Here is a 20,289-nt window from a genome sequence, read left to right on the forward strand (position 1 = left end):
CTTGTGCGTGAATTTTATTCACACCAAAAATTACTGAAAACATGCCTGGGTACAAACACACGAGCCTGTCTAATAATAATAATAATAATAATAATAATAATAATAATAATAATAATAATAATAATAATAATAATAATAATATATTATTGAAAATATTATTAGTCAGAGATAGTGGCATTATTTTGTTTACTCATGGTCCGCTCTTCTTCTCCAAAGTTCCCTAAATTTGCACTTTGAGTAAAATTTGAGAACATCGTTAACTAAAAAATTTGTTTCCTATTTTTCTAGTTTGATAATATATATAAATACTTCTTACATTAATATATAACACTATATTTTAATATATTTTTTTTTCATTTTGGCTAATTAATTTAATATTTCTCACATGTCTAATATAATAACGATGATAAATTAATTTAAGGAGGAAATTGAAAATTTCTTAGTGAGAACTTCTTCTTCTCATATTTATGGATTCTCAAATGTGATAAGAAATATATTAGATAAAACTGAATTTATTGTAATGAGTCTAATATATAATCAACTCTATGGAAATATAAAATAATTTGCTTCACACACAATCAAAGTTTGATCTGATAATAAAATAATAGTATTAAGTCTTTTCTTTTATTTCGTCAACTGTTACATCTTGTTTAATTTTATTATTTAATCATAATATTATTTTTCGTTTTAAATAGAAAAACGAAAAAAGAAATATGTGTTAGACAGGCTTAAAACACAAAAGCAAATAACAAATGTTAAAAATGTGTGATAGATTGGTTAAAAGTGTCTAGGGTGTTTTTATTTTTCTAAAAAAGAGCGTTTCACTTTTTTTGCTTGGAACACTTCAAATTTATACTGGTTTAATATTTTTCAGTGTAAAATTTATTCTTGCAGATAATTGAAAAACAGCGTCAAACCTTGTAATAAAACCATATTGTCTCGTCTTCATTACTATATTCCAGTTCTGAATCATCGAAAGTACTAATTTTCTTTGTATTTGGAATTTAGAAGAATGCGTTTATTCGCATGAAACCGATTAGGGCCGGGTTGTTAGTCACACTTAAAGTGCATTCATATGTATACGGATAATGAAATGAGAAAGATATTCACTCTGATGAAGGAACAGCAGCAGCGATTCCAATCGAAGGGATGCCCACAGCTCAAGACCTATTTTAAAAGCACATGAAACCAACTATTCTATCGTTTCTAAAACAAAAAAGAATGGAAATGGTTTAAGACAATTTTATGTTCATGGTTGATATAGTATAGAACCTATTGGATCATTTAGAGCGCAATCCCGGGATATTTCGTAAACCCATTTTCCCGAGGACGAGCTTCGAAACTGCAGGAGGATTATCAAGGCCCATGCATCGGCTGAACTCGTTTGCAAGTTCCACAAGTCTATACTTGTCCTTGCCCACACTTTTGACGGAATTGTAATAGCCAAGCCACGCCTGGTATGCTGCCTCTTTGTTTTTCATCTCTACATGAGACAGCGCCTTCTCTACCTGTTAAAGCTTAAAGTCGTCAGGCAGCAGATTTTCTGCTAGTAATCATGTATAGCAAACTTCCCAGTTTATATACACAGGGACACCAGGAGAGAAAATGAAGTGTGTAATGAAGGCGTTGGTGTACCTTTCTCTTTGTGTCGGGATCAACAGAAGGAAGGGAAGCTTTTGATATTGGCAGGTCCCTAATAGTGGACAAAAAGTATTCCTCCCATGGAGCCAGCAACAGTATGCCTAGCCCTTCCTTACCTTTACGTCCAGTTCTACCAAGTCTATGTATGTACTGCTCTTTATCAGCAGGTATGCCCACCTATAGTTACACATTGTATTTAGGATGTTATAGTCACAACGGTTCTTTAAAGCAAAACATAATTGTTTTGAAGATCATTTGTAAGGGAAATGTTTGCAATTTGCTATTATATTAGCGAGAAATGACAGCCATACCTGTATAACAAGTGTAACATCTGGATAGTCCACTCCGCGAGCTGAAACATCAGATGTGACCAGGATAAGACCCTTTGACTTCCGAAATTCATCAGACACCCTGGTTCTGTAACTTTGTGGTTTCCTAGAGTGAATTTCCCGGACATTCAATTTCAGCTCACCAAGAAGGTCAGCAACAAGCCTTGTGACCATTGCAGTTGTACAGAACACGAGTACCTTCAAGAACATATTAGATTAGGCATCATGGAAGATCAACTCTACACTTTGAAATACTTGTTGATGCCATTTCACTTTATAAAAAGAATTTGCTTCTGCAACATTCAACTGTCTCAACAAAGTCAGCTACAGGATAGCTTTCTGACAGGTTGCATTTTCTTTCAATTGCAATTAACGAAAGAGTAGTGCCACCACTGAGAAAGGTATGCCTATCATTTATATATTACAGCAGCAAGTTTTGCTTTATAACTATTACCTTATAATCAACATCATCCGCAATATGCTCTTTCAGTAGAGCATATAAAAGTGGAAAGTGCTGGTCCATAGCAGCAACTAGATGTGTTTGTGTGACCTGAACCATTTGATTATAGAAGTTTGAAGATGCCATATGAATTCTTGAATACGATATACGTTATGGTACCAGCTAGTACAGGCTACCTGTGCATGAGTCTCTTCACTGCCCTTAACAGTGTCAATATATTCATGATCTCTCTTCAATGCAACGTGACAGATTTGACGAACCTTCAGGTAATAATTCATCTTTAGAACTGCAACTAGACAGTAACATCTATAAACTCAAGCCATTAAAATCAGAAGAAACCTCTTGAGGGACTGTTGCAGAGAACAGAAGTGTTTGTCGCTGTTTAGGAACAGCAGCTATTATCCTCTCAATGTCTTTACGGAATCCCATGTCTAACAGATGATCAGCTTCATCCAGAACTAGGGCTTTCACACCCATCAGCCGAGTTGCAAACCCCGCAGTATTCTCAATGTGATCTTTCAATCTTCCAGGTGTAGCCACAAGAATCTAAATCACACAGGAGAACCAGTGTAATGTGACAGAAAATGTATGGTTGAATGCAGCTAAAACATAAATTAAAAGTTTAAATAGGTTAGATGAAAACAATATCAAATTGTAGACTTAGGTTATCTGCAGAGAGCTATTGCATTCCAAAGCTGGCTGACAGTATCCTCTGAATTGAATTATGTAAGTGAAATGAAGGGCATTTTTTAAGCCTTTTTCATTGATGCACAACTTCTTTTCTTTCTTTTTTTTTTTGCAAAAAATAAAGTTTTTTTTATGATTTTTAGTTAGAAGGAGTTGCAAGATACCTATTTGCGACCCAATGAAACTAAAATACAACAATTTTGCAACTGTAAAATTCTAGTAAAAGCACAGTTTCTTAAAACAAGAAGAAAGCAACCTGGCATGGGTTTGTTTGCATCCGCTTCTGCTCTAACCCGAGCCTTGTACCTCCTATAACAACTTGAACACCAATGGAAGGATGATACTTCAACAATTTGTTAGCCTCAGCAGCAGCCTGGCTAGCAAGCTCTCTAGTTGGGCAAATGACTAGCACAATGATTGGAGGTCTCTTCTGATCATGACCAACGGGTGGTGATTTTGTAACTAATTCGATTGACGGGAGCTGACATCAAGTTTCATAGTATAAACAATAAGCACCTCAAGCATTACTAATTCTTCTATCCATGAGAGGATGAGAGCCAATACTATCAATTATATGCATCTAGCTAAAAAAGCCTTAAACGTCATAATATCATATTCAAATCACAATAGGTTCTTAAAGAACAGTTCATGAATAATGTAAGAGATTCATAGTTCTTACCAGAAAGGCCACGGTTTTTCCTGTGCCAGTTCTTGCTTTTGCTAACACATCCTTACCTACAAAGACAATGAATTAGAACAAACCTATAGACACTTAAAAGTTAGAAGCGTCATAACTAGGGGTAAGCCTATATGTGTAACTGCCAAGTGAATGTATTCAGTTTATTCTAGATTGGAAGTACGCTACAAAAGCAGCATTCAAATTCCAAATACTGTTCCCGTTGCCACATGTCAAATGGAAATACATAGACAGAATAATATATGGCAATAATTAAAAAAAAGACTGCAAATAAATACTACGCTAATAAATTTGTATTTGCAAGAAACAAACCTTTGAGAATAACAGGAAGTGTTGCCGCCTGTACAACAGTCATCTTCTCATACCCAGCATCTTTAATTGCTTTTAGTGATGGGGAAGACACCGAGCACTCATCGAACCTAGTCATGTTCCAGAAAGATGGACTTACAAACCAATATAAGCAAGTGAAGCAAGCAATATTTAATCATAAATCGCCATTGACATTACAATATGTACATAAGTAGCAATTATCTAAAGCTGCTCATAAATTTACAGAAATTTATGACACATGCCTGCTTTATTACTGAACCTCTACTATAATGTTGCCCAGGCTCTTCAAATTTGCCCTCATACCCATGTCGAGTAGACATGACATGGATCAAATTTACACAACGCTTATAAAACATGTTACCACTGTCAAGTTTTCCAATTCATCATATAACTTGTAACTACCTTGTTTCACTCAGGTAAGAATCACTTCCTCCTTGTGAAGTCATACGTGAAGCACTGGGGCTATCTATAATTTCCATTCTTGAGAAAGAATTTGCATTCGCGGAAGCCTCGTCATCATCATCAGTATCATCAACTGATTCACTGTTGTCGTCACTATTCTCCTCACTGATCAATTCTCGAAAACTATCTCTTACCTTCTCTACGCCCTCGTCCGTATCCTCATCTTCTACCTCATTTTCATCAAAATCATCTGTATCTGACAAAATTAAACCTGCTCTCTTGGAAACAGAAGTAGCTGCCCTCATACCTCCACGTCCACCCCCTCTGTCCCCCCTAGATCCTAGTTGGGAAGCTCTTCCCCCTCTAGTTTCTAATTTATAATCCCTTGAAGACAAGTCAAATGAATCACGACGACCTCCCCTTGCTCTTCCATGACTGTCAGTATCAAAATCTCGACCTCCCCTCCCCCTATTTGACACACCTCCCCTTGCATAAGCACCGGAATCAAAATCTCTACCTCCCCTTCCCCTTGATCTACTAGATACGCCTCCTCCCCTCCCATAATCATTAGAATCAAAATCTCTACCCCCCCTTGGCCCATTGACAGAACCTCCCCCTCTTGCTCTGCTCGACACAGCATAATCACTTGAACCATACTCTCTTTTCCTGTCAAAGTGACCACCGAAAGAACCCGCCCGATTCGCTCTACTAGCACCTCTTCTGCTGGCAAAATCATCATCACCATCATCGTCAGCTCTCCTCCTCCTCCTCTTGTGAGCAAAATCATCATCATCATTATCGTCATCAGTGTAGAGTTTCTTAGACTTGTTATGAGCAAGAAAGGAATGAGAGCTCAAATCACTAACCCAGTCACTGAGTTGAGCTTCATCCTCTATAAGACTCTTGGAAGAAGACTTGTTAACACTGGAAAAGGTACGAGCAGCATTTAGAGGAGCTAAAGATTGGTACCTCAGCTTGTGGGGAAAGACCCGACAAAAAATGGAAAGCCCCCGGGTAGTTTTGGGGATGGGGCGAGGGTTAGTGGTCTTCATGATCGCGAGTGTGGGGTTTAGGAGCCGTAGGATGATCTTTGCTGGCATACTCTTACCGAGAGAGGCAGAGAGAGAGAGAGAAAGAGAGAAAGAGAGAGAGAGGGCTCAGAGGAAGAGAGGCGCCCGATGGGGGTTTTACGTTTAGGGTTTAAGCAAGGCCAGGCCCCCTATTTCCCTGTCGCTGCTTTCTGTTGTTTTCTCATTGGAACCCTAATTTCCCTCTACGTCGTCGTTCCTCTCGCCCTTGGCCCCTAATTTGGGATGAACAGGTATCTAGGATTTTTCATCATTTTTTATTACAAAATTTAGTGATATCCGGTTAGAATTTTAAATTATATTAAAATTTTAATTTGAGAGTATTTAATTTTGATGATATTTAAAATCTAATAATATTTAAATTTTGATAAATACTTTTAGATTTCATAAAATAATGAATTTTGTGGAATTATTCAGTATATTTTAAATTTTTTGAATTCTCTAAAAAATCCATTATAATTGTTAAAAATCTATGTCAATTTTGAATATTTTATCAAGAGTGCGTACAAAATCAAAATCAAATATAGTCAAAACTCGTGAGCTAAAAACAATTTATTAAAATTCTAGCAGTATACAATCCCTAATCGAATCCACTTATATATCTATCAAAAATACAATTAATTTTATTTTACCAAAAATTACAATAGTCTACAAATCAAATACATATCATTCTTTATTTTAAAAGAAAATATTTTGATCATCAGTTTTAAATATCAAAATAAATATTTATATATAGAATATATATAATTTACTTATTATTTTATAGTTTTTTTCTTTTCTTGAATTATGATAATTTAATATTTTTTAGAAAAAAATAAAAAAATAATAAAAGAGGAATTACACACAATAAACTTTTACAAAACATATAAACTTACCATAAATATAAAGGTCTGGTAATTATTTAATTAATATTATACTGTCAATATTAATTTCCTTAAATGTATATATATATATATAGAAAAGAAAATTATTTAAAATAATAGATAAGATACATACTCACGCAAGTTCATCGTACAAATTATTTGATTTTTACATCGTCCAGTTTTTGACCACATAATTAAATTAATATTTTCTAATATTTTTTTGAATAATAAAATTTATATTATATTTTTGTTTTTTTGAAACCAATTTATATTATATTTTTGTTGAGAAAAATTTTAAAAAATTAATTTTTATTAATATGATCAAAATACCTAAAATTAGGATATTACACGTAAATTTGGGGCAAGAATAATCTGTTTGGGAGTATATTCGGAGGAAGGTGAAAGATATTACTAGTGCAGTGTAGGCAAATTGCGGGATGTTTATTGCCATTTGCAAGCAAAAATAGCAAGGCCGTGTTTGTAGAGATTATTTTGCCTGAGTTTATTACACCTTCCTTTTTTTGTTCCTCTTTCAAGTCTGCCTTGTCTGTATATGCAGAGCTAAAGCCCTCCTCTCCTCCTTTTGGTGCAAACAACTCAACTCTCTCCGGCCCCTTAATTCTTTTCACAAGATTCAACATTTTTCAATCTCTTGTTTCCCGTGACTCTCTCTCCCTCTCTCTCTCTCTCTCTCCCTCCCTCCCATTATAATAACAACCATCACCTCCCTCTTTACTAAATAAAACTTAATTCTTCTGGAATACAAAGCTCCAATCTTCAACTTGTTGGCAAGTATCTCAGGTATAGGTATACGTTTTCCGATTGAATTCCTAATTATCTTGCTAATTTTCTGCAGGATCTTTTCACTAATTTTACTGATTTACATGCACATATATACATACATGTATATTATACCCTAGTTTTATGCTTCCCACTTTAAGATATAGCAAGACATTTTTTAATTTTCTACTTATCATAACCTAAACGTAGATACATACTAGTGCTTGCATATGACTCAATTGTTAGAGCAAGTCCAGTAATAATATAAAATAATGAGTCTTACCGAGTCGTAGTGATTTAGGTAACTTTTAGTGTCAATTCCAATAGCAATCCCTATTTTTAGTTCCCTGCTATTATCTTAATAATAAATTTGAGAAAAAGAAGGGGGAAAAGAGGGAAAAGATAAAAAAAGAAGGAAGGAGATGAATTTTTTATCCATGAATATTAAATAGGTAATGACTACAGGTTACCTAAAATTAGGTAATAACTAGGAAATTTGGTGATGTGCTAGTGATTAGGTAATCACTAGGATAGTGTTGGAGTGCCTTCTTTTTGATACATTACCTAAATGCGAGTTTAGGAGTTCATTTAGGTAAGCTATTGGACTTGCTCTAGCTTCTTATGTTTTATTTGCTGCATATTTAGAATTAATTTTCACTATTATCTTGTTTAACTTAAAAAGAGATATATTTCGAATTTCAACTGATGATGGAATAATAAATTTCAAACAAATGTTAGGAATCTTACAATATGTTGTTTTATCTATTCTAACAAACCTTTATGGAATCCGCCTGCCAGTAAGCAATGAAAAGTTAGGAATTATGTGTTTGGGATAAGATATTCTCCAAGCTTATTAACTACTAAAGATATCGAGGACAATCTGGTGTTTACCACTTTTTTGTTTGTTAGGGTAGTGTAGTTAGTAGAAATTTATGATATTCTTTTTATATTTTATGGTCATTTACCTGACAGACATTCAAACTTGTTATTTTCATCTGGTAAAATTATTGATACAAATCTATATGTAGTCTTGCTATGCATGTGGTTCATATGTCTCAACATCTTTGAGCTCCAAATTGTGATGCAATTTTTTCTGTAGGTGGTTACTAAACTTTAGACGAAACTCAGCAAAAACCATTTTCAACTGCAAGAACGCAACTGTTCCTGTTTCTGCAAGATAAGGGTGTCGTCGGATAGATATCTGCTTGCATTTACTTAAAATGAAGAAAGTACGTACTCTTATAGTCTGAAATCCTTTTCTGAGAAAAAAAATCGAAATTTTTTAATAAATGTTACATATCTCATGTCTTTTTAGAATAGCTTGTTATCTTATATTTCTTTGGACGAACTTGTATATCTCAGCCAAAGGTAAATCTAGTTATAATATATACCTATTCTAGTTTTATATTGTAATTCCTCAAGGAATGGAAATATTCTGGTTTTGTATGAGCTGCCAAGAAATTATTAGCCTGTCACATATACAAGTACCAAATATTGAGTGTTTAATTTTTTTTGACGTTTGGGGAGTGCTGAATGCATGAAGTTTATGTAGGAATCACATAACACATCAGAGATGCAACACTCAACTCATGTATCACATGATTCTCAAAGTGGCCAACAACATAATCCAGTGGAGGCTCCTGCAGCAGATTCCGGCTCAGTTTCTATATCGAGTAATGACAACAGAAGAGTTACTCGTGAGGATATAGAACTTGTAAGACTTTATGGTCTTCAGTTTCATGATTCATATAGTTTATATCCATAGATTATTTTCAGCGTTGATTGTACATTTTTGTAGGTTCAAAATTTGATCGAACGGTGTCTGCAATTATATATGAACCGAGATGAGGTTGTAAAGACTTTATTGAATCGTGCAAGGATAGATCCTGGATTTACAACTTTAGGTATGCATCTTCAAATTGTAAAGAATTCCTTTTTCATACTCATCAGTATCATTTTGTGTAAGTTACTTGCATTCTTGTGGTTGTTTCTATAAATCACTAACGCCTTATTACAAGTCATTTTACATGCTGACTCCTTTCTAGCTAATTATATTTTTTGCAACAAAGTTTGGCAGAAGTTGGAAGAGGAAAATGCTGATTTTTTCAGGGCTTATTACATAAGGCTTAAGCTGAAGAAACAAATTACTTTATTCAACCATTTGCTGGAGCATCAATTTCATATTATGAAGTATTCTATGCCACCAGAAGTTTCTCTTGCTCCTATACAGAATGGCATTCATCCCATGCCAGGTAAAAAACATTTACATGTCGTAATGGACTTGGTGAAATCTGTTATCACTACTAGCTTATTATGTAATATTCACTTAGGACCTGAACACTTACCTGTTATATTCAATCTACTTTTAAATGATTACAGGTCCCTACCCCTTACATTTTCTATATAATATCCAATTCGCTCGAGTAAAAACTTTAGAACTGAGCTCTGCATTTGACTTCTAGTTTTCATTGATCATTGTTAGCTGTTAGGTCAAAATTATGTATGTTATTGTATTCTTGTAAGTATGAGTTAACCTAGGTTCGATCTGATCTCAATTTTATTCCCCTTTCTAAACAAAACACTCATTGCCTAAGATTATTGTTATTAATGAAGTTGGTGTCATCAATTGGACGCTTCCTAGTATACCTATTGGGGTCCATCCAATTACTTTTTGAGCATTTGATGGCTTTAGGGTGTTAGTTTTAGGTAGAAAAATGAAGTTCTGTTATATCACTTGTTCTTTTGTGAACTGGGGGGGGGGGGGGGGGGGGGGTTCACATTTATCTTTTGATAGATATATGGCAGCAGCTAGAACTTTTAGCATGACCAGACAACCTTTATTCACACAATGCCATTCTTTCAGTTTACTCATTGTGGCTCGTCTCAGTGCAGTTAACAATTTACCAATGGGATACCCTGTCCTACATCAACATCCAATTCCTGGTTCTGGTCAGCATCATCTCGACGCCATGGAAATGTCTGCTTGTCATGTGGCCAATGGGGTACCTGCACCTGGGAACTTCCATCCTATGCGGATGAATTCTGGGAACAAGTATAATTTAGTTTTGCCAAAAATTATTCTGACATTAGGTTGATGTATTCCCACATGCATACACAATCAATCTCGTAGGACTACTGAGGTTATTGATTTAGTGGAACTACCTATATCATGGTTACCCTGTTGATATGTGTTGGACATAAGTTACGTGCGGTTTCATGTCTTGAAACTTAATTATGGCTATAATTTACTCGTAATCTAGTTATAGTATTCATCCTCAATTCCACATTGTTAATGACATGTTCCTTGCTGCTGTAATTATCTTAATGTAACTTCTTGGCTAGAAATGTTAGACATAGACTCACATGAAGTTAGTAATGTGCATTAGCTGAATTTCATAGTAGATTGAGTACTGTCAAGATAATACTAGTACATTGTAACTTGTGTCAGGGGTCCCATTGTAGAGTTTATATTTTGATCATCTCGAGTTAAAGTTACTAAATATAAATTTTATTGTTTTACGAGTGTATCTCTAATTCTCTGCAAAACCAATGTTGTCCTCTAACATGCGTGTTCAAGAGCAGTAGATGATATTATCTGTGAAGAAACTCATGGTAAAGTTCATTTTAGTCGCACAAAATTGGATAACGTTTCTGTTGTCAGTGGTCAAAATTCAATTAGCTGAAGGAAAAACACATCCCTTCTCTTGGAATGTGCACCCAAGAAAGTCTACTGATTGTCATTTCTTCTTTCATCTTGAAGTATGGTGTTGGGGAACAGTGCTGCTGATAATACACCAGGTATACCACCTCAGAGTGCCATGTCATCCTTGTCAGAAATGGCTGTTAGTCCGACCTCAGTAGCGTCCAGTGGTCATTTTCCCTTCACAGCCTCTGAAATATCAGGAATGGGTGTAGATACATCAGCGCTTGATTCTGCATTTACGTCAGACGTGGCAAATTCAGTAGGATTGCAACTTGCACAGGATAATGGGGAAGGGAATTCTAGAGACTCACTGAGATCTTTGGCTCAGATCCCTTGGAGTTTTAGCCTTTCAGATTTAACAGCAGATTTATCAAACTTGGGAGGTAATTTGCAGATCAACTTGTTCAGAACCGTATTAGTGGCTTATATACTTCCAATATAGTTGAATAGTGTTTTTTCCGACTTAATACTGGTGTACTGCACTCTTTTCTGACTGTATTATTGTACATCTCTTCCTGAGAAACCCAGCGTGATCTTTACAGAGAATTAACATAGGCATCTAACTAGTGCTCACTTCACACATCCCTTAACTTTTATATGTAATCTTGTAAAGAAAAGGTAATATATATGGGTATAATACATTATATGTTTGCACAGCACATGTGAGGTTTAAAATTTGACACTCATGGTTGCTTGGAACATAGTATATATTCCAAATAGATTTAAACATGTACCATGCATATAGCATGCCCTTTTGGGTAGGTCTGTGATTACTTTAGCACAAAGTGCCTGTAATTTTTCATGCATCTCCTCGTATACATTGTTATGGTTTGTGATTAATGAGCATAATATTCTGCAGACCTAGGAGCTCTTGGGAATTATCCGGGGTCCCCTTTCTTGCCCTCTGATTCGGATATATTACTTGATTCTGCTGAACAAGATGATATAGGTAAGCTGACATGCGGTTCCTTTGTGCAGGGATTATGGAGCATATATGACATCCTATTATACTACTTGTACTAATCCGGATATAGCGAAACTATTATGAGGGTCATATACGTTTGATTAAACTTCTTTCAATACTATTACTAACAATGAGCTCTTTAGCTTATACTGCATCTTCACAGAAATGCTGATTTTGTTTCTAATTGAGACATGTGATGATAACAATATATTTTTTTAGTTGCCTGCCTTAATATCTTTATGGAACTGTATAAACTGACATCATTGCTTGACTTCAAATCTGTAGAGGAGTTCTTGGTTGATTCTATTCCCGGCCCACCAGCCCAATCTGATGACGAGAAGTCTTAGTTGATTGTGACAGGTTCTATCTATTTTGTTGAACAGATAAGATAGGGTATACATTGGTGTACAATGAAAGATAAAAGAAGGAACTGAAGTATTTAGATATTTTGCTATTTACCTCTGGGTCTTGTAAACTTTTAGTTGTTGAGAGATGATAGCAAATGTAGCTGGATGTTTGTTTTTTAGATTTTTACCTGTGATGCTGCAGATTTGTTTTGAAGTATTCTTTCAAGCTTGGACATTGTTAAATCCATTCCCAAATCAAAAGTTGGAGAATGATTTATGTCACACACAACTTCAATTTGTTTATACTGATTTATGTTGGGTGTTCACCCCAAAAAAAGGTCAATGTGATACATACAGAGAGAAATCAGGCTCTGGTTGTTTAGATAAAACAGTATAATTACAAAATAAAAACGGGCGCTGCCCGATATGAATGTAGCTGGGGTTGCCATAAAATGATAAGATTTTCCATCATCTTGCTCTTGTGTACATTTCGTCAATGACATTCTGCATTTGACAAAATTTTGCAAGTTGATCAATCAAGCATATATGATGCTCTGATACAACATATTTACAAGTCTAATTTATTTATCCAAACCTGGTAGTATTTGAGAAATTGGCCCCTCTTTTTCTTGAAAGTTGGTGTCAAGAGACCGCGTTCCATGTCAAATGGTACAGGATCGAGATGCACAGCTTTAATCATCTCGAAGCCTTTCAACTGCCAAGATGACATATGTTACTAGTGATTATGAGACTCACATCAGTTGAGCACTAGAAATGTATCGTTAGCAGAGAAGAAACCTTGTTTTGTTTGGCAATCTTCGTAAGCTCTCCAAGAAGATATGCTTTTGCTAGGGGATTGTCGCAGATGGTGCTAAAGTCTCCAGCAACTCCATTCTGGTGAGCCCATGACTCGAGCACCTCTTTGTTGGGGTTAGCAACAGCAACAAGAAAAGACTCGTAGCTGTTGCCATGGATGCAGATCTGAAAGGAGTGGGCATGTTTTTTTCTTAATTACCGGCCCTCAAGTCAAATAAATAAACACTAATTTGGTGAGAGCGAAGAGAATTACTGCATCAATGCCAGAAACAAGGGAATAAATGTTCTCCAGATTCTCAACGGAAACATATTCTCCTTGAGAAAGCTTAAATATGTTTTTCTTGCGGTCAATAATTTTCATGCTTCCATCAGGTTGCCACTCACCGATATCCCCTGATGATGCAAGACGAGAGATTCAGTCGAGATAGATCTCAAGTAAGTAAGAAGAAGAAACCAAAGCTACCAACCTACCTGTGTGGAACCAGCCATCATGATTCATCACCTCCTGTGTGAGGTCCTGACGTTTGTAGTAACCGGAGAACAAAGTCCTTCCCCGTATGCATATTTCTCCACGTGGAGTAGCCGCTGCCAGAGCATCATAGCCCATATCAGGAACAGATTCTAGGCACACATCAATGGATGGCAGTGGGGGACCCACGGTGCCAATCATGGCAACTTGGTGCAGCTGTTGGACAAATGAACCCCCGCAGGTTTCCGTCAAGCCATATCCTTGGAGAACATCAGCACAAGTGACTACTCTTAAAAAGGTCTCTACAGCAGTGGATAGTGGAGCTGCTCCCGAAAGAATCAGCCGCATATTTCCTCCTAAACCTTCCTTGACCTGAATTAGTTACTTTGTTAATTATAATCCAACCGCCACAGATGTATGTTAAACAATCACATTCACCTTACTAAACACAATCTTGTCAAATATTGGAGCTGCCGCTCCATGTTTATACCCTCTCCTCATGTTTTCAAGTTTGCTGCCCATCCCAATTTAGAGAGAGATCAGTAGAAGAAGAAGAAGAAGAACATTTAGGATTTCGATATTATTCACAACTACTTCAGATCGAATCCACATGACTTACTAAGAATAAGCAATATTGAACAATGATTTTTTGATGAGACCCCCTGAAGAAATCTTCTCTACCAGACCTAGAGTCATGTATCGAGGATGAAATATCAATCAAGAGAGCTATATATATATAAAATATAATCATAACATCCATCATGTGGTGGCCTGGCCAGCTGGTAATATTACCTGAATATATCTTGTCCAACACCCGTGGTACAGCACAAAAGATGGACGGTTTTAGTTCTTTCACATCATTCATAAGTAGTTTGATGTTCTGAAAATTTCAAGGTGGCGAGAAAATTAATACAGTATATGAAAAATAATATTCTATGTCCTAATTTTCTTCCTCATCTCTCTGTGGACCGACTTACCCCTTGCCAAAATCCTATGGAGGCACCAGAAAATATGATCTGTTCCTCCATCACCCGATCAAATATATGTGCTAAAGGAAGATATGACAAATACACATCCTTTTCTGTAAACTACTAGTACGTACAACAACAACAACAAAAAAAAGAGGTCAAAAGAGCTGCTGCAGCTTGCCAGTAATAACTACCAACTAGGAATATTTGGAAAACTTAACTAAAAAGTTGTTGTTAGTGAAAATATATATCATATATATATCCCAATAACAATTACATATATAGTACTTACCTCTGCATTTATGCTCCCTAGATGGTGATTAACTCCAGATATAAGCCAGATAATGCTTTCATTGGTGATCATCACTCCTTTGGGGTCCCCGGTTGTTCCACTTGTATACATAATCGTACATACATCACTTTTCTTCTTTGCTGGTAGCTCAAACTCCTTACCTATTCCCTGTACAGTCGTATATGAAATCTTCTCTGAATGAATTTTATCGTTATAGTCCCCCTCATTTGTTTACAGCTCGACACTCATTTTAAGACACATATAAAATATAGTTCTATAACTTATTTTTAAAATTTTCCTTTTTTGTATAAAAATTTAAACATCAAATTTTTATTGAGAAAAAAAAAATCAAAATAATTTATCAAAACTACGTTTTACGAGAGTATTAAAATGCGTGCCGAGCCCCCGTCCCCCAATGTAAACAAATGAGGGGGACGGAGGGAGTAGATTTTTATATACTCCCTCCGTTTCTTTTTATTTTTCTCGTTTGAAATGTCGGGATTGTTTATAACATGAGACAAATTACTAATTTTTATAACACAAAATATAGTCGTGAGTGATCTTGTTTGATTCGTATTCACGAGTAATTTAATACAATGAAGTTTTTATACCTAATACTAATACGAAATTGAAGATATTAACGATCAAAAATGTGTGTTGGCAAACGTGATAAAGGCATGTAGAAAAAGTAATATGATACGGAGGAGTATTGTTCTGCAAGGAATCACAGCCAAGTTATGCGAGACTATATTATTATTTCCAACACTTAGAATGTTGATATTTTATGCCAGAAGCTCCGGAATCAAGTTGTTGGTTGTGAATGAACCAGTAGTCACGTACAGATGTCTACGCATAATATCAGTGAAAAAAAATCCTTCAATTCTTAACTCCAATATTTTTATTCATAAGCAAAGCACTCATGATAGGTTTATTGTCGTATGCTACCGATTATTTTATTATATATACTTCAATGAAAAATAACTTATACAAAGTATAATAAAAAATAATATCAATCTCGTTATTCATCAAATATTTGTTTTATGAATAAAAAATTAAACTTTGTCATTTTTGTCTAAAAAATTGTTAAAATTAATCATGGTATCTAAACCGGTCATTCGTTCAAAGTGGGTGTCAAGTATAATCAAAATTAAAAATCAAAAATTAAAGAATTACATCGCTTGGGCGATGTTATATATGATTAGTATTCTATATTGAAATAAAATTTTATACATGAATAATTTAATAATTATGAGATCTAAATTAGAATAAAATTATTATTTGTGCAAGAGTGTGAGTTATCTGTAGGAAGTAGGTAAGCAGAGCAGCTTACCAGAAGCAAAAATTCATCCCAAGAAAAAAGTGGCAGAGCAAAGCTATGAGCGATCGCCTTTTGCTCGGACGTTATCTTGCCAAAGCTTACTAGAGCTAGAAAACAGTAGAAAGATTTATGTTGGGGTGTCAAAAGATTGGAAGAATATATAGAAAATAAATGTAAAACTTACTTTTCAAGTGTTTTGACACGCTGGGAAGTGTTTTCAGAAGCTGCATATATTATTAGTGTAGTGTTATGTGGTATATGTAGGATTAAATTAAAAATATGTACGTGTAATATATATAGATGGTAATAATAACCTCAGGAAGTTTGGTTTCGTCGGCAAAAACAATGGAAATCTCTGCATGACATATAATATATTCCACAGCACCCGAGCCGAGAGTGTCATAGAGAGGGACACAGTAAAGGCCATAAGCATTGCATGCCTGTTGAGAAATAATTAGCGGATGCAATGAGTGTACGTGTGGCTAAATAATAAAATTTACCTGCATGCTAATAACCCATTTGGTGCAGTTAGGTCCGTAAATACCACATCGTGCACCCTGCGGATGGATGGATGGAGGGATGATGAGGAGGAATAATAACTTGAGAATTACCAGCTAGGTAGAATTGAAAAATAAAGAGATCGATCGTCGTTACCTGGTGAGCCCCACGCACGCGGATGGAGGCTCCAACCTGTAAAACCATGTCGTACACTTGCTTGTAAGTTAACCACGCGTACTTTCCTGCCTGCACCAACGCCAACGCCAATAATACTAACAACTAATAGTAGTAGTAGTAGGTTATAGTAATAGTAATAGTAATAATCGCAAAGAACTACTCCATTCCATTTGGATTAGTTATAGACCTCTCCCTTGACAATCTCTCTCTGCCCAAGCATTTGGTTTTCCGGGTACTTTTCAGCAGAAACTCTGCAGCATAATATATATATATCCATCACCATTCAGCACCACTGCTTTATTAGCATTCATGGAGCTAGCTAATTTTACAAAGGAACTATATACTAGTAGCTAGCATGCAAAATGATGGGAGTGAGTACCGGAACATATCCCAACAGCTCTCAATCCCGATCGCTGGTGGCCGGAATCCATCTTTCGCCAACACGTTGCGGTAAACCGGTCCCATCAACGGCCTTCCGCCGCCTGCTTCTTTTGCCTCCTCCACCTCAACCACAAACCTCTTCTGCGCCATTATGCTAATTTTCTCAGCTCCAGAAGAATAATGTCAAATAATATAAGTGTAAATTAGCTGGCCTTGCCACCCGCTTTAATACACAAAGACGACTTGATAGTAATTTATGGTGTTTCTACACATTTTTCTTCACCAAATAAATCTGCCGTCCACCTATAAAGAATAAACTGCATGCTAGTTTACGTGGACCACAAGTCTCAAATATTGCTTCTGCTAATTCATTGTTGGGTCGGGAAGATTACTAAACATAGTAGTTGGTTTCATTATTGACTTTAAGATTAGAAATCAATGTAACCAAATGTAGCTGTGACTGATCAACTGTAAGCAAGTCCCCCGGTATTATTCCTACCTACTCTGCCCACAGTTAAATATCGTGTTTTATTAAGGGAAACCTTTCTTGCTACTGAACATGGACAAAGCTAGCCTAGGGACCAGAGGAGGGGAGGATATATACACACCCCTTTTATCTGATATGAACCTAGAAGTGGTGTTTTTGATTGAGATTTTAAGACATTTTTTCTCATTTATGAAATCCGAGTATATTCGATTCAGATTTTTTTAAATCTATTAAAATCGGGGTATTCAATTGTTATTTTAAGTTATGCTATAAAAGCAGGTGGCATTCAATTGGGATTTTGAAATATGTTATAAAATCCGGTGGCATTCAATTGTGATTTTGAATTATGCTTTCAAATTTGGTGATATTCAATTGGGATTGTTTAAAATCCATTAAAATATGATGGTATTCAAATGCTGATGGATTTTGTAGCATTTTTCGGTGTATTTTAAATTTTTTGAAATCCCACCAAAATCTATGGGATTTTCAAGCATTGTGCTTAAATCCTATCAACTCTGCGACATTTTATAAAAATCCGCAAAAAATTAAAATCACATTGAATCTATTAAAATTCATAGTCTAAAAACAATCTATTATATAAAATCCCAATTGAATACGTAAATCAGCTAAATTTATATTGTATATTAGGTTTTGATAAAAGGCGGCAATTCAGTGTATATTCTTTATAATATATCAAAATATCAAAATTTAATTAATTATAAATATCAAATAACTATTATGATATTTATTGCAATGTCCTTGAAAACGCCATATAATTAGTAATTAACTACTATCTATCATTATTCATTCAATTTTATTTTTATATTAAAATATAAAAATATTAATAAAAATTAAATCTTCTTTAACAAATATTTATAAAAAAAATTATACCTTCTCTCCAAATTCTTTAACAAATATTTATACAAGAAGAAGAAGATGATATGTTATTTGCCGATGATTGTATAACATAATATCACTTAATAGATAAAAATATAAATAATTATATTATTTCAAAAAATATATATAAATAAGTATATATTATATTAAATATAAAAAAATGTATAACTAATCCAACAAATATCAATTAAAATATAATATATATAGTATCTAAAATTAAAATAATATAAATATATTATATTTTAAACTAAACTAAACGAAAAAAATTAACTGACATAACTTTTGTTTGATAAAGTTTAAAATCATTATGAATTTATCTATAACTAAAAAAATAAACTTATAGAGTAAATCTCAAATTAGGGTTTTGAGAGTCGACTCCCAAAATTAGCCGTCACTTCTTCATTCTTCACCTTCATCCTCTACATCCACCAAATCATTTTCGCTCTCCCATCTTCTCCACTATTTACCTGTTTTTTGTTTTTCAATAAAATCGAGTGTTGCTTAAACCTCGAAGATTTCAATCGAGTTTTATTTTCAGATCTGTTTCGGATTTGAGCTTGGACTTGATTGTTTTCTGAATAAATCAGATCTTTTGAAATCAAAGGTCCGATTGTGTTTTTCCGTCTCGCCTTTTGGCGTGTGTTGATTTAGTACCCAATTTTTGGGTGTTATATTTGTGGTTATGTCTTCCTGCATTATCAATGAGAATGATTGGGATGGAGTTTTGGGGGATCTGGTTTATCGCATCATTAATACTTTCGGCTCAATGAGAATGATTGGGATGGAGTTTTGGGGGATCTGGTTTATCGCATCATTAATACTTTCGGCATGTCTATAGCTGGCTCCCGGCATGTAGATAGCTGGGGTATGCTTGGAACGGTGGTGATCGCATGTGCTCACCTTTCACAAATTATAGTTGTTCATTATTCGAGGATTATTGTTCCTCATTGCTTAGTTTTTGCAACTGAGTCGTCTGAACACCGCAACAGCCATGGAACTATTGTGAAGGTCAATTGTGAAGCTACCATTTTCGGGATTGATGTAGGCTGGATTACTCGAGAAGCCTTTGTATTCATTTTCAATTTCAAGAATCATTGGATTCATTGTGTTAAGCAGTCTGGAAACAATGCGGCTATTTGTTTAGCTCGTTTTATTGTTTATTAACCTGATTGCATTGTTAGTTGGGGATCTGTCTCGACTAGACTTGTTTTAATTAATGGAGTGAATTTGCATTTTGTAAAAAAAAAAAAACAAATAAAAATAATCTAGGAGTCTAAAACTAGTGATAGCGATAGCAACGATACGTCAGGATTGTTATGCAACTGCAGAAGAAAAGGCCTATGTGGTGAATTAAGCAAACTACAGAAGCTGAGGATGCAGCTAAAGCAAACATGCTAAGAGCTAGTGAGCTATGTAAGGAAATCAAAGCTGTCCAGGAGTCCATTGGACAGGTGAAGTTTGCATCTGTAGAAACCCAGCAAGATGAAGCAAACATACATGCTGAAAATTAAGGATGTTCAGAAGCAATTACATAAAGCTAAGCTTGAAGAATCTGCAAAGAAATTGCTTGCTTATATAGCTTTGAAGGAGGAAGTTGATCCTAAGCTCACTGAACAACTTGAATCTGAGTTGGCTGAAGCAACCACAGCGATAGGAGTTGTACGTAAAGAGAGATCGACAGTGCAAGAACTTCAG

General features: G+C 35.0%; 3 protein-coding genes across 5 annotated transcripts; 1 reads left to right on the top strand and 2 right to left on the bottom strand.

Moving 5' to 3' along the window:
- Positions 1-1,089: 1,089 nt before the first annotated feature.
- LOC108209419 (DEAD-box ATP-dependent RNA helicase 31) lies at positions 1,090-5,825 on the bottom strand. The gene is made up of 10 exons (XM_017380316.2): positions 4,547-5,825; positions 4,127-4,233; positions 3,797-3,852; positions 3,374-3,598; positions 2,770-2,976; positions 2,607-2,690; positions 2,425-2,520; positions 1,953-2,168; positions 1,636-1,818; positions 1,090-1,508 (listed from the first exon to the last, which is right to left on the bottom strand). The coding sequence occupies exons 1-10, from the start codon at positions 5,644-5,646 to the stop codon at positions 1,281-1,283; spliced, it is 2,502 nt and encodes an 833-aa protein (XP_017235805.1). The 5' UTR covers positions 5,647-5,825; the 3' UTR covers positions 1,090-1,280.
- Positions 5,826-6,920: 1,095 nt separating this feature from the next.
- On the top strand, positions 6,921-12,470 carry LOC108209982 (uncharacterized). Of its 2 annotated transcripts, none has more exons than XM_017381208.2 (9): positions 6,921-7,298; positions 8,377-8,506; positions 8,830-8,991; positions 9,076-9,181; positions 9,347-9,529; positions 10,170-10,329; positions 11,038-11,363; positions 11,840-11,929; positions 12,230-12,470. In XM_017381208.2, the coding sequence occupies exons 2-9, from the start codon at positions 8,498-8,500 to the stop codon at positions 12,289-12,291; spliced, it is 1,098 nt and encodes a 365-aa protein (XP_017236697.1). In that variant the 5' UTR covers positions 6,921-7,298; positions 8,377-8,497; the 3' UTR covers positions 12,292-12,470. The 2 variants fall into 2 exon arrangements, with proteins under 2 accessions (XP_017236697.1, XP_017236698.1); XM_017381209.2 differs by having other exon boundaries at positions 7,032-7,304.
- Positions 12,471-12,564: 94 nt separating this feature from the next.
- LOC108209981 (long chain acyl-CoA synthetase 5) lies at positions 12,565-17,474 on the bottom strand. 2 transcript variants are annotated; one of them, XM_017381207.2, is made up of 17 exons: positions 17,209-17,473; positions 17,017-17,080; positions 16,809-16,898; positions 16,655-16,711; positions 16,469-16,594; positions 16,339-16,378; positions 16,167-16,261; positions 14,837-15,004; positions 14,554-14,664; positions 14,369-14,456; positions 14,196-14,262; positions 14,015-14,090; positions 13,579-13,948; positions 13,361-13,500; positions 13,090-13,272; positions 12,887-13,006; positions 12,565-12,795 (listed from the first exon to the last, which is right to left on the bottom strand). In XM_017381207.2, exons 1-17 carry the CDS (start codon positions 17,358-17,360, stop codon positions 12,760-12,762), a joined length of 1,983 nt encoding a protein of 660 aa, XP_017236696.1. In that variant the 5' UTR covers positions 17,361-17,473; the 3' UTR covers positions 12,565-12,759. The 2 variants fall into 2 exon arrangements, with proteins under 2 accessions (XP_017236696.1, XP_063944588.1); XM_064088518.1 differs by lacking the exon at positions 14,554-14,664 and having other exon boundaries at positions 17,209-17,474.
- Positions 17,475-20,289: the final 2,815 nt, after the last annotated feature.

The sequence above is a fragment of the Daucus carota genome, chromosome 2 (genome assembly GCF_001625215.2).
Source record: "Daucus carota subsp. sativus chromosome 2, DH1 v3.0, whole genome shotgun sequence".
Classification (NCBI taxonomy): Eukaryota; Viridiplantae; Streptophyta; class Magnoliopsida; order Apiales; family Apiaceae; genus Daucus; species Daucus carota.